Source organism: Anopheles stephensi, chromosome 2, assembly GCF_013141755.1.
Source record: "Anopheles stephensi strain Indian chromosome 2, UCI_ANSTEP_V1.0, whole genome shotgun sequence".
NCBI classification, from domain to species: domain Eukaryota; kingdom Metazoa; phylum Arthropoda; class Insecta; order Diptera; family Culicidae; genus Anopheles; species Anopheles stephensi.
In genome coordinates this window covers 48,611,170-48,637,605 of record NC_050202.1, presented here as the reverse complement: position 1 = coordinate 48,637,605, position 26,436 = coordinate 48,611,170, and the positions used below count along the sequence as shown (strand labels likewise).

General features: G+C 46.2%; 4 protein-coding genes across 17 annotated transcripts in view; 1 reads left to right on the top strand and 3 right to left on the bottom strand.

Annotated features, from left to right (window-relative positions):
• Positions 1–2,923, bottom strand: part of LOC118508352 (tyrosine-protein phosphatase corkscrew) — a 42,104-nt gene extending 39,181 nt beyond the window's left edge. The window contains exon 1 of one of the 2 annotated variants that reach the window (XM_036048053.1): positions 2,329–2,923. In XM_036048053.1, coding sequence (XP_035903946.1) covers positions 2,329–2,351 — 23 coding nt within the window. In that variant the 5' untranslated portion in view covers positions 2,352–2,923. The remainder of the gene's footprint in view (positions 1–2,328) is intronic. The other variant, XM_036048054.1, reaches the window with a different exon arrangement.
• A 230-nt stretch (positions 2,924–3,153) lies between these two features.
• On the top strand, positions 3,154–5,577 carry LOC118508374. 4 transcript variants are annotated; one of them, XM_036048110.1, is made up of 2 exons: positions 3,154–3,281; positions 3,341–5,577. In XM_036048110.1, the coding sequence occupies exon 2, from the start codon at positions 3,365–3,367 to the stop codon at positions 3,587–3,589; it is 225 nt and encodes a 74-aa protein (XP_035904003.1). In that variant the 5' UTR covers positions 3,154–3,281; positions 3,341–3,364; the 3' UTR covers positions 3,590–5,577. The 4 variants fall into 4 exon arrangements, with proteins under 4 accessions (XP_035904003.1, XP_035904002.1, XP_035904004.1 ...); XM_036048109.1 differs by having other exon boundaries at positions 3,333–3,711; XM_036048111.1 differs by having other exon boundaries at positions 3,193–3,286; positions 3,348–3,711.
• LOC118508371 (cdc42 homolog) lies at positions 4,318–13,384 on the bottom strand. Of its 8 annotated transcripts, XM_036048099.1 has the most exons (6): positions 13,299–13,384; positions 12,994–13,201; positions 9,545–9,857; positions 9,348–9,457; positions 9,054–9,251; positions 4,318–6,225 (listed from the first exon to the last, which is right to left on the bottom strand). In XM_036048099.1, the coding sequence occupies exons 3-6, from the start codon at positions 9,720–9,722 to the stop codon at positions 6,136–6,138; spliced, it is 576 nt and encodes a 191-aa protein (XP_035903992.1). In that variant the 5' UTR covers positions 9,723–9,857; positions 12,994–13,201; positions 13,299–13,384; the 3' UTR covers positions 4,318–6,135. The 8 variants fall into 8 exon arrangements, with proteins under 8 accessions (XP_035903992.1, XP_035903991.1, XP_035903994.1 ...); XM_036048098.1 differs by having other exon boundaries at positions 12,994–13,323; XM_036048101.1 differs by lacking the exons at positions 12,994–13,201; positions 13,299–13,384 and adding an exon at positions 12,765–12,786.
• Positions 13,385–13,603: 219 nt separating this feature from the next.
• Positions 13,604–24,710, bottom strand: LOC118508344 (endothelin-converting enzyme homolog). Of its 3 annotated transcripts, none has more exons than XM_036048025.1 (12): positions 24,100–24,710; positions 21,916–22,070; positions 17,739–17,823; positions 17,498–17,592; positions 16,852–17,416; positions 16,522–16,783; positions 15,780–16,460; positions 15,519–15,678; positions 15,233–15,281; positions 14,604–14,671; positions 14,384–14,514; positions 13,604–14,287 (listed from the first exon to the last, which is right to left on the bottom strand). In XM_036048025.1, exons 2-12 carry the CDS (start codon positions 21,971–21,973, stop codon positions 13,946–13,948), a joined length of 2,496 nt encoding a protein of 831 aa, XP_035903918.1. In that variant the 5' UTR covers positions 21,974–22,070; positions 24,100–24,710; the 3' UTR covers positions 13,604–13,945. The 3 variants fall into 3 exon arrangements, with proteins under 3 accessions (XP_035903918.1, XP_035903919.1, XP_035903917.1); XM_036048026.1 differs by lacking the exon at positions 24,100–24,710 and adding an exon at positions 23,583–24,082; XM_036048024.1 differs by lacking the exon at positions 24,100–24,710 and adding an exon at positions 23,378–23,444.
• Between the last annotated feature and the right edge of the window lie 1,726 nt (positions 24,711–26,436).

Sequence of the window (26,436 nt, the reverse complement as noted above, 5' to 3'; positions counted from 1 at the left end):
CAATATATGGGAAAATTATACAACATTACCAGCAGCTACAATGTGCCTTTGTGCGGGAGAGACAGACCATCCGCCGCAAACTGCCGGGAACAGTTTGATCTCACGGAGGATCATGTTGGGAGTTAGGGTAACTTAAAAGGGGTCAGTTTACATGGTATGCAACATGCTTCTCCAGAGTCTCATGCTCCCAAGGGAATCAGTCCACCGACACATAACACTGATCCCAAGTAGAATGGAAGAAAGGCGAGGCTAGGATAAGAAAAGTTGACCAAACTATTGTAGATCATGTATTAGGTGTGCAAATAAGTATGGACCGTTTTTCAATATTTTTTATCCTGTTCATGGTGGAACGATAGAAAATTTCAAAATATTGCTCATCTTTCCAAAAACAGTTGCATTTTTTTTGGTAAATACTAAATTATAAAAAAACCTCATCTTTTGAAGAGAAAAAAAAATATTGGAGGCAGAATTTTCATTTTTAATGTTTCTAGGTACATTTTTTGTGAGTAAGCCTGTATTACGACCATTTTTTGCGTATTCTTCAGCTGACTTTTTTTACTTAACTTAACGCTTACTACTGCTATCGACGAAATCGCCGTTTCTTAAGCGATGGAACCAAGATTTTGAGACAATTAGAGCATCTTATCCTTCTCCATGAGCTATAACTTCTTTGCTCCGGGGTAATACTCAGAAATGGGAAGCCTCAATTTCTGCTATCAGAAATTGATTTACAACAACGGTCCATACTTATTTGCGGACCTAACAGATGGCTCCAACAAAAACATGCCCATTTTTCGTTATGTTACTAGGGTTACTGTGCTGGTTACATTGTTACATCGTCTTGATGCGCATCCGCCGTTGCGTGTATGTTCATCCAAGGGTTAACCGTCGAAAAGCAGACGCGCACCACGCACACGTGCACACAATAGCGCTGGCGAACAACAGGCGGCGGTGTGTTTGCCACTCCCCCCCATCGGAAGGGGTTGGACGGGATGGTTTCCCTGCTATGACGCTGGAAACAGCTGGCTAGTAACGTGAAACTGACCATTTAATGCACTTTGTGACCCGTTTTCATTCAATTGGCCCCTGTGTGAACAGTTATATCGCCTGCTGCTGCTGCTGCTGCTGACGACGATGACTACTCCCATCTAATTTTGCTAACCAATTTCCAACCCCCTGCACACAATGGGGACAAGGGACGGGCGGATGATGAAGGGTTTATTAAAACACTCCAGCGGTTTTACTTTGTAAGCAGCATGCGTACCAACCGATTGTCGTGTTGCCGTGGAGCAAGCCGTCCGCTAATTTCTCTTCCGCTTTTCCTCGCTCGCTCCTTTCTTCCCATCGATTTGGGGTTTTTTTTTTCACTAACTCAAGGACGATGAGTTTTCCTTTGTCCAGCGTGCACAGCTCTCGAAAACGAAAATCGCGGAATTTACAGGAAGAAGTGACTTTGTGTAATACACACACACACGATCGCAAATGGATTTTTGGGCTTCTTTTCCACTAGAGAAAGGCATTTCCCGTACCCCGTGAAAACCCATCGTGGATCAAGCATTACAGGAATCCTTTGTAAACATCGTCGCCAGATCGGGCGAAAAAACGGCGACCCCCAAAAACGCATACAAGCAGCAGATCACACACTCTCATCGCTTTCTCTTCCCGTTTTGGCTTTTGTCTCGCTCTCGCACGCGCCCTAACTGTTGCACCTGCCGTCTCGCTCGCACTCTTCCTCTCAGCTGTTTATTTCTGGGTGTAGTAAGAACGCGATTCGTCCTTACTTTAGGCTGCTGCTGCACCGGGCATAAAGTGGTGTGACAAGGTGTGAACGAAGAGCAACAAAAAAAAAAAAAATGCACCAGCGCGCAACAACGCCAGCCAGTGAAGGTGAACGACATAACCCAGCAGCAGCCGTCGCGTTTTGCAAAGCTTTTTTTTTACTCGGCTTTACAACACAAAAATCTATCCGAAAGGAACATGTTTCGCACCGTGGTCAGAGTCAGATGCAGCCACACACATACACACACACACCCACTGCGCGCACTTGCACCCACCCGAAGAAGTTCGAGAGGGTTCACATTATCAAGAACACGCTCATTATGACCCGTCGAACCCAATGATAAGGGGACAACACCGCACATAGCTTTAAAATCGTTTTGGTGCCTTTTCTTTGACTTCTTCTTGTGCGTTACGGGCCCCTTTTGATGTCGTTGCATTAAAAGGGAAAACCTCCGCCCCTACTCCAACCGGGTGGGGTGGATTAGCTTAATTAATGATAAACCCCACGAAACAAAAAAGACCCAGCTTGGAGCTTTTCGGGTACCGTACCTTCGCGAAGATAGTGCCGCCATCGATGTTGTGGATGAAGAAGAGCCACTCGCTTATTTACAAATGGGTTTAGCGCAGAAAACTATGCAAACTGACGGAAATCACGCACCAGCACATAGAACTCGCGATTACAACACCACCACCCCACGGGAAACTTAACTGGCCACACACACTGCACTCCGACCTTCCCAGCCACACACACACACACACCCCGCCCCCCTTGGGGGGTTAGTGCACCCCTTTTCTTCACACTCCCCCACACACACACACACGCACGCACACGGTTACAGCCACGCGAATCACACCAAGGAAGAAAGCACAATGCACTACGATTTCGCGACAGCCACACACGCACTCACACACGCGCCTTGCACGGACAAGGACCGTTTTTCTTCCTTCCCTCGATTGACGGTGGGAACAGCAGTTACCGCAGCACCAGGTAGCTCGAAAATTGTCGGACGGACGCACGCACGCACCCACACGGGAGGAAAAAAAAGGTGGTTTGTTTCGCGATCTTTCTCACTATTTGATATTTTGTTGAGGGAGCAGGTCTCGTAAAAAGGTTGCGCTTTGACAGCTGCCCGACGGAACAATAGCGAATAAGAAGATTGGCAGGTTTCGGACCGTCCGCAGGCAACGTTTCCCGTGCAAGGTGTGCACAGGAAAGGTGTGAACGATGCATTTTGTGAAGAACGGGGAAAAATGGGGGATTTTTGTAAAGTTCTCACTATTTATAAATGCATAATTTAATTTTTAGCCTATCAGGTTATTTTTGGACCCTTTTTGCACGACATTATATTCCATTCATCGTATTTTTGCAGCCTCGTGCTCCCACACCTTGTGAAAGCATCTCGCTTCTATCAACCCTGTTTCGAAGTCGAAAAACAACAGCTGTCAATTTGCTATTGACAGTTTGCAAAAACATAAATATCAAAACATTACCCAGGAAACAGGTAAGGTTGGTAGTAAATCAGGGAAATTTCACCATTAAATGTAAAATAAAGCTCTATAGTTTACAGACCAAACTCAACCCACCATGAAGCGGCAGTCGAGGAATGTGCTGCTCGATAGATTGCATCGCGGTGTCGTGTACACCTGCATGGGACTTACGCTGTACGGGTCCTACATGCTCGGGGTCCGTGTTTACCGGTATTTCACCGTAATAAAGCCAGCCCGGCAAGCGGAAGAGCTGAAAATGTTGGAAGCTGGAGCGGCCAAACAGGCCCCATCCTTGGACACTGCACCGACACTTACCTCGTAAATCTTCGATTGCCCTTGCGGGTGGCTAGGCATCAAAGGGTCGCTTTACTGCGTTGCTGGGTAGCTGATATATAGACGGTAGAGAGCATTTGTTTTCCATCAATAAATTATGTAATTAATCAAGTTTGTAGTTTGCGGATTGTAAATTCGGATTTCTGAAGCTCGTAAATCCTCTACACTTTCGCTTTGTTCCGTAGAATAAAATACACAAGAGTAACACCGATCGGTTTAGCTGTATAAAAATGTGTGTTTTTCTTTATTTTAATATTTATTTTTCCGTTAAATATAATTATTCCTTCCCTTCGCGAAACATGCTTTGTTATCAACATAAGTGTGTGTGTATGCGTTTTGTTTAAATAAGAGAAAGAATCGAGGGTACAGAAAGGGTAATCGGCCCTGCACTTCGGTACCAGTGTCGAAGCAGCAGTAGCAACAGCAGCAGCAGACGCATTTGAAATCATAATGTTTTGCAGTCCAATCGCTTGCCCAAATACTACACTCTAGAAAGGAACGCAAGTCAAAAACAGTGCTCCACTGGTTGGGTGCGCGGCGGAACAACACATACACACACGCAAATTACTAACAAGTGTGTCGTGACTGCTGTTTCGCACGACTTCAGCACAATGCAGCTAGGCTTGCAGGGACAGTTTTGTTGCTGCAGCTGCTGTTTCAAAAAGCTACAATCGTTTGACCAAAGACCGAAATGTGTGTTGCCCTAACGCTCATTCGTCTTGTACAGTATAATAGATTTATTACAATTTTATTTCCTGGATAATACAAACGTTTTCTTGCTTTGTTTCGTTTCTACATCTCCTATTGCGCCTGTTCGTGTTCTCCATAGGTTAAAAAAGAAACTCATTTCTTTTCGTTTAATGCTTCACCACGCGCTTCACTGCTTTATGGTGCAAAGAAAAAAAAATAGCTTTGCCTAGGCTTTTGACCTTTTTCGACTGAAATTTGCCTACACAAACCGAGCATAAATATCCCGGGGAGACAGAAATAGTGTAGTAGGTAGCCTCTGCTCCAATTACGCATCCTTTAAGGCATTAAATATGACCGGTACGAGAGAACGCGTATATAATACGGTGTAGCGGTGTAGCGGAGCATTACAATCTCAATTCGCAAACATTTCACTCAAAACTGCTGCAAGGATTTCGTTTCCTTTTATACAAAACCGGGGTTGTTGTGGTGCGGGCCATCAGCAACAGCAAGCGCCTATGATGTCCTTTTACGTGCAGTTTAACATCGGTTAAATATTTGGGAGAGGAAAAAAGCACACAATCGATTGACACCTATAAAAGGAGCGTCTAACTCTCTAAATCAGTGCTGCCCCCCTTCTCTTGTATACCTCCAGTAACTCCCACCGCCACCCTTTGCGAATAACGTGTCCTTGGGTAGGGTTGTAAAAAAGCTGTTGTATAAGGTTTAGGAAATCGTTTTTTCACCGGTTCTCATATACTGCCGGTGCCACTCTTACGGTCGGAATTCGCTTCACAAAATTACAAGCGAAGGAAACCAAAAACAGAAAGGGATGGTACAGTCGCTTTATGAACAACGTGACCGAACCACCCCACAAACAATCCACCCCATCAACTGGTGGTGGGTTGAACGTTTCCTGCTGCTACTTATCTATATTGATGTTGGTTTGTTTGTTGTGTATTCTTGTTAGTTAGCTTTGTTAGTTTACGGTTCTGGGTGTCCATTTTGCTGCACCGGTACCGGAGTACGCAAAACTTAGGATTTATGCGTTTAATGTGTATCGCGCGCGCGCACGATCTTTACATACATATAGTTTTTTTTTTTGTTGCTTTGCTTGCTCGCTTTTTTGTCTTTCCCTCCCTATCGTATAGGTATAATATATGTTGGCCTTTTTTTATATCTCAATCTCAAACTTGCTAGCTCCTAACGCTTGCCCGCGCAAACACGTACCGTCGCGCGCATACACAATACAACTCCGCCCGTGCTTTAGTCTCGCTCGTTTTGTTTGTTTGTTGAAAAAAAACAAGAAACAGAAGTAGAACAGAAGGGTAGAACTAGCGCCTAGCTCGACCGATTCTCATCATATTAGTTACTTGATCATCATCGTACCACAAATTCTGAGGTTATGTTTCATACACTGTCTGTCCTGTCTACTACAATTAGGCGACACACACACACACACTCCTTTTGGGATTGCTTGGGGACTTTACGATAATCCTACTAATAAACCAGCGCCCGGGGCTGGCAGGAAGGAGCACAGAATAGATCGCCCTTACATTAGGCTTCCTGCGTAACAACCTTCAACCAAAGGAAATGCATGCTTAGGGTCCAAAGTCGAATATGGAGAAGAAGAAATGAAAGCATATCGAGATGTGTGTGTACACGGGTTTGAATGGATGTTTCATGATGATGATCATAACACGATCGATGTGTGCGAGCGACGCAAACCATCCTTTCTACTTCTTTCTCCCTCTCTCTATCTCTCTCTCTCAAGTTCTAGATAATGTTTCCACGCAAACGGTAGTGTATGGTAGTAGACGTGTTGTTGGGTTTGTTTTGTTTTGTTTTTTACAAAAATCGGCACTTCCTCTTTTTCGTTGGCTCTGGGGGTTCCAGCGCAGCTAGGATTGCCTCGTCGAACACGTTCTTCAGCCCTTTCTGTAATGGAAAAGCAAGACAGTAAAGAATGTTTAGCACCAGCGATCGTTATTTGAGATGATTTTGTAACATTATTTACTTTAAGAGGTATAATATAAGGTAGAGGGGTAAATTGAATGCTGGCAAGGTGTAATCAGCTCTGTTAATGGGGTAGGATCCGAGACTCCTTTCGGGGTTACACAGGCTCTCCTACCCAACTCCTATTCCGTGTCACGTCCTCGTCGTACAGAGTGGTAACTTTCCCCACCACAAACCCAAGCTTGGGTACGTGGGCCTGTCCCAACCCCTTGGGCGGATGGTGGAGAAAGTCTAAACATATTTTTCTGATGGGCTCATGGAACGTACGCACTCTCTACAGAGCCGGAGCCTTGAAGCAACTTGATGACGCCCTAGCCATACTGAACATGGACCTCGTAGCTCCTCTACAAGCGATCCGTTGGTTAGGGAATGGTGTGCATAAGAGGCGTGACAGTAACCGCTACGACATTTACTTCAGCTGCCACGACCGCCACCATATGCTCGGGAACGGGTTTCGCCCCGTCGGTCCGCGGCTGAAATCCGAAATCATCGGCTTCAAGGCTATGCACCCTGCGCATGCGAGGCAGATTCTTCAACATCAGCCTCATCAACGTTCACGCCCCTACCGAAGACAAGGATGAAGAGGAAAAGGACCTGTTCTACGGCCGCCTCACAAAAATCATTGACCAGTGGAGGATCCTTTGTGGACTTCAATGCAAAAGTCGGTAGGGAGCCAATGTACCGCCAATACATTGGAAGTCACAGTCTACATGAGCACAGTAACGACAATGGTAGTAGATTGGTCCAGTTTGCAGCTGCAAACAATCTGGTTGTTGGAAGTACCAAGTTTGTGCGCCGAGACATTCACAAAGCTACGTGGGTGTCTCCGGGATGGAGCCACTTCCAATCAGATAGACCACGTGTTGATAGACCACGAAGACAGTCGAGCTTGTTGAACGTCAGAACGTATCGAGGGGCCAACATCGATTCCGATTACTATTTGGTTGGCTTAGTGATTCGTTGCAGAATCGCCCAATGGGAGCGACGTTAACACGCAGGCTCGGCTCAACACGGACTCCCTAAGGGACAGCCACGTCCAACAGGCATTCAAATCCGCTTTAGGAGAGGCTCTACTACCAGAAAACGAATATGAAACTATGAGCGAACGGTGGAACGCTCTAAAAACAAAAACTAATCAGCTGCGCCAATTCTGCCAAAACCTGCGCATACCGAGTAATGCAGCAGCGGCATAGAACGCGGGCATGCGCAGCGGAATACTCGCGGCTTAGGAGCACGGCACCAAAAAACAACTTTGGAAAGAGCAGCGGGTGCGGGATCTTCAAGAAATCAGCGTGCGTTACGGATCAGGAAGAAAGTTTTACCTGGAGGATAGCAGGTCGCCGAAATAACTTTAGACCTAAGGTGACCTGCTGTCGGATGGGAAGGATGGGGATCTTGTCAGTTACCAGCCAGAGGTTCTCTCGCGATGGGCTCAGTTCTTTGATGAATTGCTAAATGATCAGTTCAACGAACAACTAGAGGCTCCACCAGGGAGATGGGCTTGCCTGTCTCCTCTTCAATCTGGCGCTAGAGAGAGCCATCCGCGACTAGGAGGTGGAAACTTCGGGGACCATCTTCTATAAGTCAATCCAGATCCTGGCATACGCTGATATCATAGACATCATTGGTTTGAGGCTCTCCTATGTAGCAGAAGCTTATCAGAAGGATCGAGCGTTCGGCACAGAAACTGTGCGGGTTGGAGATTAACGAGGCGAAAACCAAAACGATGGTGGCACCACCAGCGGCCTTGTTAACAAACACTGATTTACGCAGGGGTGATGTACAGATAGGTGACCGCACTTTCGAAGTCGTCCTAAGCTTCACCTATCTGTCGAGTGGAAGATGCCCAGAAGGATTGTTGGCCCCGTATGGGTGGAAGTACAATGGAGGAGCCGCTACAACGACGAGCTCTACGAGCTGTACGATGATCTTACCGGTGGGCTGGTCTTGTCATGCGAAAGACACCGGACGACCCATCCCGTGAAATCCTTTTAGGCCGTTCACCCGGACAGAGGAGGCGTAGTAGGGCCAAATTGAGATGGCGTGATGGCGTTGATGCGTCCGCCAGAACGGCCGGGATAACGGATTGGCAAAGCGGTTGTAGCGCCTGATAAGTAAGTAAGTCATATTTTCCCCTACAGGTACATTCATTGGAAGCAGCTAGAAGAGATTGAATCCGGAAAAGTGCTGTTTTCCAAATGAAACTATTCAAGAATATGACAGGCAGTAAAGCCATTGCTACATGGACTCTGTGTGGCGGTCCAACCAGCGAGGACGACTCCCACGAAAGCCCGGACGGGGTAAACCAAGCCAGGACAATCTTCACGAAAGCCTGGACGGGCCACGACAAGCAAGGAAGGATCTCTCGAATGCCCGGATGGGGCAGAGCCAAGGAAGCGAGACCCTTTTTAACCTCGAGCGACAGATGCCGGGAGGATAGGGTTCTTCGAGAGCACGGACGGGGACAGCTCAAGCGTTAGTAGCCGGAAGGGGTGATATCCCTCACTCAAAGACTCGACCACGGGCCACGAAGATCGTGTAGCATGGCCCGATAACATTTATCCAACTCAAAGCCATTAAACTGAACCTTGTACAAAGATACTTCATCTCTAAGAAATCAATGTTTAAGAATTACGCTCTATCTTGAGCCTAACGTCTTAAGAAAACTTTTAAGATTCTTAAACCAATCTACTTAAGTCAGAAAACGCTTTAAGTGCTGCTTTTTTCATTGAAAACATTCGGCTACGTACCTGGGTCAACGCAGAACACTCGACGTACTTTACCGCCTTCAGCTCCTTGGCCAGCTTCTCACCCTGTTCGAGGGTGATGGGTTTCTGTTTGTTTTTAGCCAACTTCTCCAGCGTACTGTTTTCGTCACGCAAATCGATCTGCGTGCCCACCAACAGGAACGGCGTTTTCTGGCAATGGTGCGTTATTTCCGGCACCCACTAAAAACAAAACGAAAGGAAGGCATTAATAGGTAAACATTACAATGATAGAAATTGGTAAAATAATGATAATAGCCGAACTGCACTCGCGCATACCTTTTCTTTTACATTCTCAAATGAACTGGGACTAACGACGGAGAAGCATACTAAAAATACATCTGTTTGAGGGTACGACAATGGTCGTAGCCGATCGTAATCTTCCTGGCCTGTGGAACAGAAGGTAGAGAAGAAAGAAAAAGGGGGGGAGATTAGCCAATCCAACATGCCAGATCCAGCAGGCGGGATGCACTTACCAGCTGTATCAAACAAACCGAGCGTGTAGGGTTCGCCACCGATCATGACCGTTACGGCGTAATTGTCAAACACGGTCGGTACATACTCGGATGGAAATTTGTTGGTCGTGTAGGAAATGAGCAGGCAGGTCTTACCGACCGCACCGTCACCGACGACCACGCACTTTATTGTTTGCATTCTGCTTGTGCTGCTGCTTCTGTTGCTGCTGCGCTCTCAAAAACCGTTTGTGCTTGGTCCGTGTCCGTGGATGTTTTTGCTGTTTCGCTGGGCAAGCGGCGATCTGCTGGGTCTGTGTTGTTGACCGAGAGGGATCTGTGGGCGAAAACATGCAAACAAATGGAATTCCGATTTAGTTGTCGATCGAAAATCAGTCGATTTGTTGGACGGACATCAGTCAACAGATTGGCCTCTTTCAAAACACTTCACTCGGATGGTGAAGTGTGGGTCCTCACAAGAGTTTAGAAAGACGCACACGATTTAATGAACCATTTTTTACACGTAGTGGAGACAAATATGGGCATCTTCATGACGCAATCTCGAAAGCATGTACTGGTGATCATGGTGGGTTTGTGCTTTTTAAAAGAGATTCGTACAGGGGATTCACAGCTTATCCTTGTGCTGTTGTCCAACGACACAAGCACAAGTATTCGTAGTTTTAAATATTTATACATTAAGTTTATCATTAATTAAATAATGTAATACAGGGGAGTTGCTCTCGAGATGATAATGAATACTGCAAATGGTTGCTTTGATTGTCGTTGCAATCTTATTTCGTTGCCAACGAGATGAATACAAACGATCTGATCGGAAGCGTTAATCGATCTTCTCTTCGAGCCACCACTCGTTCGATATGGTTACAGTTTTAGGTACATAAAAAGCTTCTAGTGATCGATTCGTTCTCTTCATGACTAAAACTGCACAAGCAGTGTGTGTGACGAGAGAGTGACTCATCGTAGCCTAAGATGTACACGATAAAATTGTGCCTTATCTGTAGATTGGAAGTCATTATCAATGTTTGTACAATTCGCTTCATTGACGCGCATTCACAAGTAGCTCCGTGATATCGTGCAGCGCCGCGGATGGTGCAAAGAGGCGGGGATGGGTGTTTTATGACGTTCTCTCTCTCAATCATGCACAGCTCCACACGCAGCTGCACACCACAATATGATGCATTATGATGCGGGAGCGAGCTGATCCCCCCATAGGGTGTAACGTTCAATAAAATCGCTTCAATCTCGCTGTACATTGCCGATATGCATCACGCACCAAAAACGGGGGGGGTGCGATGTTGCCGGTTCTCCATTATTCGAGCAAAATCTTTATCTTTGGCGCACCGCGAATGAGAACGCAACGCCACCGCGCGCGGCCCGAGTGGCGATGTTGTTATCTGGGTGTATGGAGTTGATAAGCGTACGGTGCAGCGCACGGTTGCCCATGAAAATCGAACGAAGTGCGCGAAGGTGGTAAGCTGAAAAATGAGGGTACAGCATAACGGTGAACGCGTGTTTTGTTGTGTTGGAGCTTGTGTGTTTTCGCCACTACACATGCCGTTTTTCTGGTGTGCCGGATTCTGTGTTGATTCCACCGCCCCTACTTTCTAGGTGGTTCGTTTACTACGGAGACGAACACTTTTTGCTGGTTCTGTTCTGTTGATGATAGGCTGAAGCTGCGCCGTTTATCGATCGTAATGGACCATTCCATTCAGACGGGACCGTAGTTTTTCGTGGGGAGGGAAACTTTGCATTGGCGCCTTTGGAGCTAGGTTAGGAGGAAATCAGGTCGTTCTAATGCGACTGGAAATGGAATATTGGCGTGTTTCTTCTTTACGGCTCCCCTGAAATATGGTCCACGCTGATTCAGATTGATCATTATTGGGCGTACAATAAAACGGCAAGCCAATCGGAAGGTGACATACGATTGACTTCCTTCACACGGATGTTTATCTGTGACATTATCGCCCGCCTTTTGTTAGCGGGGATGATGATAATGTGCGACGTGTTTCCTTTCTCGGGTTATATAATGCAAGCGGTGCAGCTGATACGGTGAGCCTGATAATGGAGATTTTTTAGATTTTTATAGTATGCATAATCCCCACGAATGATTATCTGTAGGTTGGCTTCCGGTACCGGTACAGCTAGGCGTTGCTTGCTTGCTTGAGGCTGGACTGGGCCGTGTTGTGCTTGGCCGTCATGCACCGTCAAAACAATTTCGCTGCGAATATGATGACAGATGGTGGTATGCACTCCGACGGGGAACGCGTTTCGCTTCATCGAGCAAAAGAAAGCATCGTCTATGCACAACGATCCGGAAAGACGGCCACACATAGAAACAAGTCGGAAAGAAACAGCACATCATCACCACCGAAATCCATCCAACACACAGATCACCCTTAGGACAGGCTGGCTGGCACACTATTTGGTCGCATTTTGGAGAACAGACCCCGCGACCCATCATCAGCTTTCGCCCACTACAGTCACGGACGGCATCGGGAAACAACGGGCCCGCCGAGGGGCGTGAGAACAACGGACAACGAATAATAAATTCATCACATTCCAGAAACGCCATTTTGACTCGCCCCATCTCACTCTGGCAAGTGTGCAGCGGGCATAGCAGTTTCCTTGTCTAGCGCACACTTAACACTTTCCGAATCGCTCGCCATCTCGTTCTGGCACACGCATTTCTAGTAAAGTGAACACACACTACACTGGGGCTTATTCTGCAGCACAGTTATTCGACACCAACACACACTAGCAGGCGGCGACGACGGCGGTCACGAACGAAAATGAGCACTCTCTCGGCCTCTGCGACTACGAAATTCTTCGTCCCAACACAAACAGCCGACCGTTTGGACACACACCAACCATACATGCCCGTGCGTAAATATTATATCCGTCCTCCCTAAGCAACACAATCCGTCCCCGGCAACGGGAGATGAATATTTTTCACCTAATTAGCGAGTGCCGATTGCGGTTTTGTTCGATAAACAGTTCCAGACACTCGATTTCGTTGTACACACACAAGCACACACACACACAAATATGCGATAGAAGGCAGACGGAAAGTGAAGCGAAATGGTTCCGTCAAACGATGATCAAAATGCAGTTCGATCTGTTTGGCCGGAACTTGCCCAAATAAATCTACCGATGACGCAGACACACTCCCAGCAAAAAAGCAGGGGGCACGCACTTACTGTCGCGGCGCTATGTCGCTGTTTCTCACCACCAATACACGACGGCCCGCCGTTGACGACGACGACGACGTTGATGATGAGTCAATAGGCTGCGTACACCACCATCATCATCCGTGGCAAAGCACACACAGGGGCAAGATAACGCACCGACACCCGTTTCCTGTGCGAAAACGGTTGCAATTCACGTACGGAACTGTTTTGCCAACGAACCACGACACTTTGTTACAGTAGATTTGCACTAATTCACGTTCAATTTACCTTGTTCTTTATTGGTACGCTGGTGCTGCTACTGCTGCTACTGCTTTTAGGACCCACCTCTCCCTGCAAGCACACTGTATATGACAACGGCACACAAACACGGCTGAATGCAGTCAAGAGGTAGGAGAAGGAAGAAGAAGCCAGCGGATAAACGCAAACGCTCTTTCGGCACTTTACGCACACGATTCCGGGAGATGGCTGCACTTTGCTGTGAACGGAATTAAACGCACATTATTGCCTGCCTTTGCCGAGTAGAAAAGCACGTATTTTCGTCTGGTTGATAGTTTCTAAATCATTTCATTTACCTGAAATGACTGCGAGTGCGAGGAAAAAAATGTTTTACGTGAGCTGTCAAACTTCGGCCAGCTTCGGCCGAACGTCAGCGAAACGTCAGCCGAGCTTCGGGCTGGTATAAAAATCAAATGTCATTCGACGAGATTTGGTATTTGAAAAATAACCGTTGGAATTTAATGAGGAATCAATTTTACACTTTTTAACTTTATTTTGTATTTTTACGCTGTAAAAATATGTGGGATGCTTAGAAAGATATTCAAATTCGTTCTCATTGTTTTTTTGTACTGAACACCCCGTTGGTCAAATATTCACTTCAAACTTTTGAAAACTTTTATTTCAACATTTAGTAAACTATCTCATTAAAACATTGCAATATAAGACACTCTTCTCAACCATCTGCTCCCACCCCTCCAAGAAGGCAATTGTTCCCGCTAGCTAAGTTATGTTCACACTAGTAACAGTATCACACATCATACGGCAAGTTGTGCAGCATCACACCAGACACTCATTACGTCCACAAAAGAGAGTTGCGTTTTATTAATTTAACGCTAGGTGTCACATTTCTAACCTTGCTTACCACGTGCCGAAACCTGGGCGCAGAGTAGCTGCCACCTGATGCTGGCACCTCTATTCATCTTCTGAAACGCGCGCCTTCCGCTTACCATATGCGGCACTTGTCCTTGCCGGGATTCATCCCGCTGCCAGACTTGCAGCCAAACGTTTGGCTAAACTCGGGCGAATTGGTAAGCACACCCTTCAGCCGAAACTTTCCCGGACAGTGCGAATCGTCCAGATACGCTTTCGCGGCAGCTTGCGTGTTTGACTCGCACCAGATATTGCCGTACGCGATGAAGAACAGCTGCTCGTGCGTGTAGCCTTCGAAGCCGGGCAGCAGCGGTTCCTTGCCCGCATTCTTCGTGTAAAGCTGATACGCCCGGAACGCTTCCCGGACGCCACCATTATCGGCAATGTTTTCGCCGAGCGTTAGCAGGCCGTCGATCTGTGAAATGATACGCACACGAACACTTAATTATGGTAGTGAAGTTGACAAATCGTTTAATTAAAACCAAACGGTATCACCAACTCCTTCGCGTACATAATCGTCCGCCTCCGGTATGTAGTATTGGCTGTACTGCTTAACGAAGCACACGGTACGATTAACGTACTCCTGCACGGTTTTGTTCGTCCACCATTGCTTGAGATTGCCGTTCTTATCGAACTGACGGCCTGAAAATGGAGCGAGAGACACGAGATATTACAGCATTATCGACAACAATGGAATATCTTGCACATGAGTGTCGTCCAGATCTACTTACCACTATCATCGAAGCCGTGTGTAAGCTCATGACCAAGGATAGTTCCTAGTGCACCATAGTTTAGTGCTCTAGAAAACATAAAATGGGCAAAAAAATTCAATTAACCTAACAATGGGCTAGCCTTTCTCCGGAAATCAGACATGGTTATTTACAAAAGAAGAGTAAAAGTGCTCCGAATTACGAGGATTGCAGTGTTTTCTACGAAAATTGCATACCTTTAGGGGTTAGCCCTTGATCTGCGCGTGCTGAAGTATGCAATCTGCACTACATAACGATCTAAAAATTTTACAATGTTTGGGGAATTCTTTGTAGGTTCTTAGCAACTTCCCGACTGAAGTCTCAAAATCCCTCCACCTCAAAATAATACGAGAAAATCGGGCTTTTGATTGGGAAAAATCGAATGGAACAAAACCAAGGGTTGTGTGTATCGTGCATTAATTTTGTGGATTCTTTAGTGACCTTAGGCAACACGTTACCTTTGAAGCTGGTGCTGCATGATGCCTTTCCCGCTTCTTCAAAGCAAAACTCTGTGCCACTCACTGTGTATGTGTGCGAGTGTGCGTGTACTTGGTGCGCTCAGTGCTCTCGGTGGGGTTTAACAATATCTTAGGTACACAGCTGCTGCTTACTCCAGCCCTAGATGATAGAACGGATACTGCAGGATTGCAATCGGTATGGCTGCAAGCATTCATCGGACATCATCGGCAGCAGCAATTGTGAAAACAAAGTGTCACAAACATGCGGAGAAAATAAAGTAAGTTATCGAACGTACGACCCTGGGTCTCCCCGGCGGAAAAAAAGAAAGGAGTATGAGAGGGGTATGCGTGCACCGCCGCCTGAGAGATGGGAGCAGTAACCTCGGGGAATGACCTACCACCATAAAAAAAGTAACAGCCGTAGATTAAATGTACGTACTTATAGCATTTTCCTGGAACGTGTGAAACGCGTTCACGTTGGTGGGCAGCGTTTCCCAGCTGAGTTCGTGCTTTTGGCGCCAACGGCGAAGTTTGATGATGTTTTTACGCTGTATTTCCTCCATCATGTTTTCCAGGTGGGTGCTCGCGTTCACCTTCAACTGGTTTTTCCCGCCGCATGGTGGGTTTTGCAAGACGAATGAAACATAAAAAAGCGAAATAAATACAATGGTTGATTTTGGGCGAGAATCTCGCCGCTTACCTCGCTGTAATGCTGTTCCAGCTCCCGGTGATCCAGGATCCACTCGGGGAACCCAATCAAGCTTCGCATCGCTTCCGACTTTCGCAGAGTCGATTCTTTCGTTGGCCAATCCATCCAGGTCGTGTCCCGGACGAGGCTTTCGAAAGCGGTCCGGATGTAGCGCAGCATGTCCTGCACCCTTGGTTTGGTGTGTTGTGTGAAGTTTTCGCTTGAGATCGCATAACTAACGGCCATTCCAAGGAGACGGTTTACCGTGCCGGTGCAGTACAGTGTCCGGGAGCTAAATCCATCCGAAGGTGTGATCGATTTGTAGTAATCGTAGTAAAGCTTGCGCACCTCCATCGTGGTGTGGAGAATCAATTCCTCGACCACCGTCCACCAGATGTACAGCTCGATGTGGGCCAGTGGCGTGACGGAAAGATACTCCACCAGTAGCTTCAGGTAGAGGATATCCGCATTGCTGGTGAGGATCATCTCTTCCTGGAGGTTTAGTTGGGCTTCGGGTATCCCTTCGAACACACTGGTTACTAGCTGCTCCCAGATCGGGAGAGGATCTTTCGGTGCGAGATGCGTATCGGTGATGTTTTGCAAGTCGCCGACCGTGTAGTACACGATGTCCTGCAGGTTGAGGCGATCCTCCAAGTTGGTGCTCTTGGATGCATTTTCAGCTTCCCGATTGAACTGAGGAATAATAACGTGTGCCATTATTATCTTGGTGGAACTAATCTCCCTCCATACCAACCTTAGTGATTGAATCCGAAAACTGGACCACTATCGTGGCAGCTTTCTCGAACTGAGCATTAAACGATTCCACCTTGATTGTCGCGTCGGTGTGGTTTACCAACAGTTTCATCACACCGATCATAAACTTTTTGTACGCGCTTACGGACGCAGAATCTTCATCCGCTTCATCCTCTGCACCCTCATCGCTCTCGTCATTTGCACTTACCATAAGCTTGCGACGAGTTCTTCCGTGCCGGAGGAGCCTCAAGATATCGGTGTTGCTGTGAAGTTGTTGAATGTTGATTAATAGTCTCCTGAAGATTGTGCCCACCCCCAAATCTCTACTTACAATGGCAAATCGGACCCACTTTCCGGAGTCCCGAGCACTAACCGGTTGTAGTCTCGGTGCCGTGGATCCGGATACACATCGAACCCAATGAACACATCCATCCCAAGCAACTGTTTGATCTTGGCCAACGATCGCACCCAATCGAAATCGTACCCCTTAAACACGGGCAGTTCGCCAGCCTCCGTCACGTTTAGAATCATCGGATAGGGAGGCAAATTAAATTTCTTGAGGTATTTCAGCACCGGTCCATAACCGAGCCGATCCATGGCAGTGAGGTTCATGCAGGCCGCGTACATGGCACGCGCCTGCACTACCGGTTTCGGATCGAACTCGCTATTGTTTGCCTGCAGGTAGTGCCGGATGTTGCGTAAAATCTTCGCCTGCCGCTCACTAAACCAATCGAAGCTGGCGTACGAATCGGGGCGCGGATGCTCGTCCTCCCAGTTGCCGCACGCGTACTGGTAGAAATCTTCGCACGGATCCACCGTCAGGTCCATGCTGTGCTTGAGAGCGGCCGCCGACCGGAGACAGTCGGCAGTGTGACAGATCTCCGGCGGGAAATGCACTGAAAATCAAGAGACGTAGAGAACGTAGCGAGAGCTCAAATGGACTGAAAACCTGGTGCTGGTGACCGGGAATGACTCACGCAAACAAGCTATTACTATGATAGCGATCGTCAGGATGAAGATTATCAGCAGCAGAAAGAGTAGTATCGATTTGTGATAATATCGCCGCCGGAATCTGCAGGTGACACCGGGCGATTCATTTCCCGCAACGGATATTGCCACGAAGAGGGGGGGGGGGGGAAGATAGAGAAAGACAAGCAAACCGATGGCGTTAATGGCGATACGATGTTGGTTCGTAATACTGGGGACATTCTGCATTACCTTGATTGGATACCGATTAGGTAGGGATTACCGGCCGCCGGTACGATGTTGGGCTGCGCGATGGAGCTCTTCTCCGATTCTGGTCCTAAAACGAACGGAAAGAAGCGTAGTGGAGCGTAAAAAGAAAAGTTAATGATTCCACACATTCCAGGAGCAGCGAACGGGGGGGTTACGTTGGGGCAGACGACCGAGCGACACGCTTGATGAAGGTTGGTAAACTTTTAAAGTTAATTACTCGTGCACTGTGTGTCGTCCGCCACCGGTGTCTTCGCTACTTTAATGCGTACAGATTTCTCTCTTTTGGGGGGAAAACGGTTGTAGCATTAAACCGTTTTCGGGGTTATAATTGGACCCCGAATCGATGCTGGTCGGGATCGAGCATACTGGTGCACATTAGGCTTAAATAGCTTGCTAGGGAACGTCTAGCTAATTATGTTTAGAGCTCTCATTGTCCTGAAGTATCGATTAAAGGGAAGCACCCGAACGCAAGTACTCTTATCTTTATCAATTAGCCAGATTCTAGGACTGTGTCCTAGTGATTCCCCTAGCTAAGCTATCGCCTTTTACTGAGCAAATATTAAAGCATAATTAGTGCATTGGACGCAGCTACTGGAAGAATTTGGAAATAGTGAAGTACTTCCTGAAGAGTTGAGTTCTAGTACTAGTTTCATAACAACATCTTTTAAAGAACATAGGACAAGGTGTCTGATGTTTGAGCTGCGCTTTTTTGATGACCGTCTAGAGCAGGCAAGACTGTCATTCATCAGCACAAACTCTCTTTCATCAACTGGAACGTGTCTGGACGCTTCGTGCTCTTCTACGAATGTGCTGAGAATTTATCGCCGTCTGTGGTGTCTTCGCGTCTGGTATTCCCGCTGCTAGATTCATCAATCGTACCCATACCCAGTGTGTGTCTAACCCCGTCCGTAAGTGTTATTGCTTGTTGTGATCTTAACTGTGTGTTTTAACTGTCGTACGCTTTGGAGACTGCTACCCAGATAAGTACATAAAGGCCGAGAGGTCTTACAAGAATTTTTAAGTTATGGGTTGTTCTACAAGACTTAAAGGTTTTGTGATCTAATAAGCGATTTGATATCACTCTTCATATAATATATTTTATGTCACTACTATATCGCTATTTTATATCACTTGAAAATCCGAAATCTATGAAAAGCTTCACTAATTACTTGATGATTGTCTGACATTTTTTTAAGTTTTCATCAGCTTCTCGTGGTGAACGGAATGATTGAAGTCTTTGAGCTTTGAGTTCTATTCGTGAAAAACCCAAGAGAAAATATGTATGGCGCTGAATGTTGGATCAGAAAATTAAATACCGAGGAGAGAAGCTTAATTCTTTGAACATCTGTGCGTATTCTTGAATGCCTCCAGTTGAATGCAGTTTTTAAGTATATCATAGGAAAGAAATATTTCATGTGCCATATTCTGGAGGAAATGCCTCATTTTTATAGCATAAACAATTTTTTCCCCGAAGTCTTATAAGTACTGCCGTAAGGCAACACATAAGTAGCGACATAAGACGTCTTACATCGGTCTTACAAGGGTCCTATATCGAGACTTGACTATATGTATGGGTAATCAGTCGATAAATAATACTAATTTTGCATTCTAGCGTTATCCGACATATTTTACTTACATAACTGGTAAAAGGTACAAATATAAACTAATTTGAGGATTGTCAGTATACTTGCCCTAAGGAGATTTTAACTTCCTATAGATATCATTTTACTTGTTCTATTCATGCCAAGGGAATTACTTTTTTATATTGTCTGCCATCAACATTTGAGTTGTGGGATGGACCCAGTGCAATAATTTGTGTATCTAGCTTCTGAAGGTAAGCTTAATCGTCTTAAAGAAGACATATTCGTATCAAACAACAATGCTCATTCCATGAGCATTTCCGTCTAAACGTGTTTCCGTCTAAACGTTGATAACTATCCTAGGCTAGTTGAACATTACTATATAGAGCTCTCCGTCTATGTCTATGTCTATGTGACAATCCCTGAACATAAGCATCACGACAGCGCTTGTGCGAAAAGTCTTCCATATGTTGGAAGCGTCCCAACAGACCAAACTGACGGACCTAATCCAGTAATTATGTAGCCAAGATGGAGAAGCGGCAACAATCGACAGGGCCCAGCTAGAGTCCAAAAAATGGGATCTTTTTTACACGACACCCGGCCCACCTAACTGCTGAAAGCCATGACCGAAAGATGGTTGGCAATATTTTTGTAGAATTGTTCCTGGAAGAAGGATTCAAGCAATAAGAAACATATTCCATCCGAACATCTGCCGCATTCACCCGAAATGTCCTTAACCAGCAGCTTCTTCCCGCATGACTCATTTGGCTCAACAATTTGCGTGACCCAAAAAATCTCACACTGTGACCGCTACGTAATGTGCAATCAGGCCTGTTGTTGCACTTATTACAACACTCAACTCTTCTTGTCCCGTGACTCCCGCTTCACAGCAAGCTAGTGCTTCACACAAACCACCGATGTATAGTAGTCGTGCTTTCGTATTCGACAGATACAATTAGGCTCGTCCATCCGACCATAAACGACGGGAAATGGCTAGGCCCGGCAACGGGTGCAAGCGACATAAAAAAAATGTAGGGGAATGACCCGCTGACAACCATAACGCCTTGCTATTGGCGTTTCTGGTCGCGTTTATTGACCCGGCCAGATGCATGCATAATTTGTACGTATATGATGGACGCTACGGTGCAGGACGTGCAGGTGAGCATCGGTTTTGCTATCGAAAAACCTTACCGAGTGATTGGATTTCCGGTGGACGACGGTAAGCGCAAAACCATGAAACAACTGGCCAGTTTCTCACACTGTTGTGACAGTATTTGCCCCCCCATTGCGCCAGTGAGTTCGTTAATCACAACAACCCTCCTCGTGGTATGGTAAAAATGTCAATATTTGTATTAAACATAGAGAGGAGATGAGGTTTTTTTTTGTAATGAGCTTCATGGTATTGTGCATTAAGTAGCGACGGACTGTATTTTTATAGCACATTGAATATTTATATTATAGCAAATCAGGCAAAAAACTCCCCCTTATGAGCAGGTGTCCCGGTGTGTCAGATTCTTCAATTTGCTATTACTCATGAACCCAATATTTTTTTTATTCTCCCGAAAACAAGATTTTCCTACAACCTTTTCGCCCCGACTTTTCCATTCATAATAAACGTGTCCACACTTGCCCCGGCTACACCTGTGACATTTATAGCATCTCCAGAGATAGGTCTCGGGCCCAATATCCTTCCTACTGCTTACGCTCACACATTGATTTATTTTCTATGGATTCTTCCGTTTTGTTTTCTCTACTCAAACCCAGTATTTGAACTCAGCTCCGAGTGAGTTTTTGCTATCCCACCCGATCGTTTGATTGCCTGCCCTTAAGTGTAATCTTTGATGAGATGTCCTCCGAGACGTAGACGCACACACGTACTGGGTGGGAGCTTACATACACCGTTCACAGCACTTTATTGCGTGCTTCGGAGTAAGACTAAAAAGGGCAACTTCCCGTTCGAGATTTCAAACGCGCCGGGAGCTGGGCGGTGGGGTTGGTTCTAAGAAATTGGATCCATCGGTACTGCTTTAGCTCGAGCTTCATCACCATGATCAGAAGACAACAAAAGAAGCGAGATGAAGAGGAACAAGAAGAAAAAAATACGTTTGCTAAAACATTGAACGTAGATTGTACAAAAAATGGGTGTGTTTTTAAAGAGTAGCCGGTGGTGGCCGGCTTGGGATTGCTCGGGAATCGCTCCGAAGTTCCGAGAAGCTGTAATTTCGTACAGGAACAATAACGTCACTTGTCTGCTGCTGTTTTTTGTTGCTGTACGGCGGTGGTCAAACTTATTACTAGAGTTAATTAATTAAGTAACACACGATCTGCCTGGAGTTTTACTAGGAATAGAATAGATCGTGTTTTTTTGCTCCCGATGAGATTCAATGCCATAATGAGCGAACTCTTTTGCTATAAAAATCAGGTTGCTGAGCTTCACCCTTAACACTCGAACTCTATAGCTACGCACCAAGATAGTAAGCCATGAAAATGAAAAGCACATCACCAACGCAACCCACATCGAGTCATTCTCCCCCCCCCTCTCCCCAAAAACCGAGATGGTTCTACAGCACGAAACGTACCATAATCTGGTCTGTGGTGGTTGTTGTTATCAGTCGTCCAAATGCGTTGCGTAGACATGTTGGCTGCCAGGGCCAGGCGCTGGATGCTGCTAGGCGTTAATTTTCAGCCCGACGTTCCTTCTTTTATGGCCACCGGTTTTACTGCCGCCTCACTGCTGGAAAAGGATTAGCACAAACCAAACAAACCATGAAGAATGAAGCAGAGGTTGGAAAGAATTAAGACAAAACAGGCCTTTAGTTTCCCCGGAACAAAAACACCCACACCACAGCATGACTTGTTTTGCCATCGGAAAGGCAACAAATTGATAGCAACAAAACCGAAACCGGAGTGTGAAAGCTTTTATTTGTGTCCTGCACAGCAGCAAACCCGGTCAGGCTGTGTGCCGTTGTTTGGTGGATCGATAGACATAGAGATAGTAGATTGAGGAGGGAGTTTGTGTAGTAACAGGTCCGGTACGGTGAGGTGAGGAGGGGCAGATAGATTCCCGAGCACGTATTTGTGTGTTTTGATCACGTGAAACATGCGAATACACCATTTTCCAACCATATACGGGCTTTTTCCTTTCTTCCATATTTTATCGCTTTCCATGTTGAATACTAAGGACAACACGTGACACACGGCTGCAACTAACTCTGCATTGACACACTGCATCAGGAAGGGATTACTGGTTGGGAGAGACACATGCCACGGGTAGAAAATAAGGAAGGACAATAAAATTAAACAAAAAGAGTCAACAAAACGATTACTTTCCGACGACTCCTCCGGTCGTTAGATTTGTTTACACTCCCGCTACTACTACCAGCAACAATAGCGTGTGGAACTAGCGATGCACACGAAGCACGCGGAAAGGACATCAACACACTGACACACCGATAAACAGGGCTCTTCAATTCCACGAGCCCTGTGAGAGAGTTTAGAGCAATCGTCGAGAGTCTACATAGAGTTCCCGAAAGTCAGCCATGGAAAGACCAACAAAAGCATTTAATATTCCGCCGAAACTTCCGCCATTATCCCTGAAGCCACTTCAAAGAATCACCGATACAGTCTCGCGCTTTGTTTGCGTCTTTAAACGTGAACTGTTTGCACTAAATCGCTAAATCACTCGATGTTGTTTGCCACTCACTGCCCCTTAATATTATTGGCAAACGTTGGCTTCCTCTCTTCAGGGGCCGCGATACACACAGACACACACACAACATTTTGAGGTCCGTCAGAATTTTGCCAAGACGCTTATCGTTTCCCGATACACAATTCAAGGCCTACCACGAGGCTACACGGTTTCGTTGCAGTTTGCGGATTGGTGGACTGTGTCAAGGTCGTATTAGGAGGCCCCAAAAGTGTTTTTGGTGCCGCGACTTTGGACAACTACTTGTGCACAGTGCTCAACACCACTAGGCGAGAGCGATTTTAAAGTACGATACGGGATAAATATTTTATAGCACAAACACTGCTGGTGGCTACTTGCTAGGACCCGTGGCGCTCGGAACGGACGACCCGTCTGTCGGTACGATGCATCCAGACTGCCCGGACGGTCACTGTTCGAAATGGTGCACGCCGGGGCCTACCATTGAATGACGATGACTGTCATAGACCATTCGAAGGACGAACAATACCGGGCTTATATCCTTTCCAATCCCTTCCCACCCCGCCATCGTATAGGCCTGACCGCCAACTATCGAATGCCGCAGTACTGTACACATGCACTCTCACCCCTAAAACTACTACTACCGTTCGGTTTGCCGTAGCTCACCCGCTCGGGCTAGGAGGCTTTAGGCTTAGCTCTATTATTAGCTCTATCTGTTCGTTGTTTAGCATGGGGATTGGTGTAGCGTGACGATGACGACCAACGCCTGCAGCAGCGGGAACAACAACGACGACGCATCGAGGACCAACGTTCGCGGGTAAGGATGGTAGCAAGCATGGCGGGCATGATTCGTAATTGTTGCTTGACGTTTCCGCACAGGCTCTCTCCGTGCGGCTCGATTAACTCGTGACTAAAGCTCCCGCTAATTAATTTCTCGCTGTTTACTCGGTCTCCTACCATGCTGCGATAGGCTGAGATGAAGCTGTTGGAGCTGGGTATTTTTTCTGTTTGTTCCCGGATTTCTGGCACTGACTATTTATCTTAAGTGGACAACAGCAAAAACAAAAAAAATCAATCCCCCTTTTTGCGATAAACTTACTTGCTGATCGATTATGGTGCTCTCGTGCTTGGGTTTTTGTTTTTGCGCTAGAATCGGTGTAACAAGATATTAATGAGTTCCGCTTAATTAACAGCAGCTGAATATCGCTTTGATACTGTTAGTGAGGTCTTCGCAAGTTTTTTTATGCAGATCAGGAAATGTTTAAAATCGATAACTTTTCCTAGAACTTTCCAGTTGAAAAGAAAATCAAGGGCAAAGTAATTGAAAATAAGCTGAGAATCTACCTTCAAACCTAGGCTTTCTGCTTAGCTTTGCAAGGTGCACCAGTTTAATAACATTTAATTGGTACATTATCTCGTTTGACGTGTGACCTCTGGCCGATGGGTTGTCTGCTGTGTGAAATTAATACAAGCTCGCCGAAGGGAACTGCAGCGCCAGATCGGATTGCGATGCGTAGGTACGGGCAGCCATTATCTAATATTCGGCACCGACGTCAACTATCCTGAATGCCAAACCAACCAACCAACCACACACCTATAGTTCATCAACCCTGTTTAGCTATTCAATACGGCTGCCATGTTTCTTGCCATTGATTACAACCACACACACACACGCACACCGCCAGCAGCAATGTCCGTACGTACTTTTGATCGTTAATGAGCAACACTATTAGGTTGATTAACTGTCGAGTCGTTAGAGTAAACATGATTCATGCACCTGGTTTTTGTGTGTGTGTGTGTATGTCTTTTTCCCCCACCTCCCATATGTGGATATGGTTAGTTGGGAAAGGTTTTCCCGGGGAAAAACCATTGAAAGCCCCCATCTCAGATGTTTTGGTGAATGCGATAATGAAAGGTCGGTGGGTATGAACCATAATGGCCGTAATGGTTTGTGTTTAATTATGCTACATTAAGGAAGGTAAATAATGTCAAATCTGTCAGTTTTGGAAGGCTTTCATGTTACAAACCTGGGAATTGATTTTGAAATGGGAAAATAGTGCCCAAAAAGTGAAGTTTCGAACAAGAACGGCTCATGTTTGGAATGAAAACAGGCGAAGTACAGCTATTTAAGATTTGCTCCTGCTAGGAACTTCATCCCTGTTAGTTAACATCTGTATTAAAAATTGGACTGCCTTTAGCGATTTAGGATTCTGCAATTGCTGAGTGTCTCAATGTCTCTATGCAACTAGTTATTGACTTCTGTACTCCTCTTCTGTCTTCCATACCCCTTCATGTTCCTTCTCGTCGTCTTCGTGATAGACCTCCTATCTTTATCCCTGGTTACGTGCATGTACGGCATTTAATAGTTTGCACCATCTTTTTGACTACAACCTCTCCCTCATCCGCTTCCGTTCCAGATTCCTTAATTCGTCTTCTTCTTCCTTAGTAATAAAGACAAATATTGTTCAACCCTAGTGGCAGAAAATTTTGAATAAATAAATAAACACATAACGACATTATTGGTTAGTTTGAAGAAGCCGCGGCAAAAAAGTCGAGAAACTGAACGAAAGACGTAGGAAAAATAAGGAATACAACACTTCTAAGAAATTAGATAAAGTCTGACCACTCTTCGGCTTTGAAAAACCTTAGAATGCGGAAGAAACTGATGAGAGAAACTGAGACTTCATCGCCTGGTAGCTTCATGCAGCTGTAATACAGGGTTACAGAGCATTCCTCTTAGCAATGAAAAAATTTCCTGAACTAGGTGAGAAGATTGTTGAAGATTGTGACAGCTTTTCACGCCTGGCTTCTACCCAAACTACTCTACGGCATCGAGATTGTTTCCCGCGAGCGAGCAACCTTCGAGAAGAGCACCCGTCTACCATACAGCTATCCGCTACGCCACTGGTGCTTTTGTCAACAGCCCGATTGTTTCCCTCCTCTGTGAAAGCGGTTTTCTTCCATTTCAGCTCATCATCACCAATAGACTCGTGGCAGCTGCAGCTCGGATCCTTGAGAAAGGAATTGACGCAACTGTCCTCGTTACCAGAGCTAACTCCGATCTGCAACAACTCACCCACCACAAGCTACCTCCGATCATCCAATCCACCCGCCGGGGAATTCGTCCCTGGTACCATAGCACTCCTGCAATAGACGGGGAACTAAAACACAAACTCCGGGGAACCGGAGTACGCACCTGATCCGGAGCAAATACCAGCTCCATCACCACATCTACTCAGACGGCTCCGTAAATCGGGATTCAGCCGGCTGTGGGATCCATTCCAGCCTCAGGGGCTGCGCCATCAAGCTCCCTAACCAAACATCTATCTTTTCAGCCAAAGCAATAGCCATCCGTCTTGTCACCGACGAAGGACTTCGGACCGACATTCCGAACGTCATCTTCACCGACAGTGCCAGTGTTCTGACCGCCTTTGAA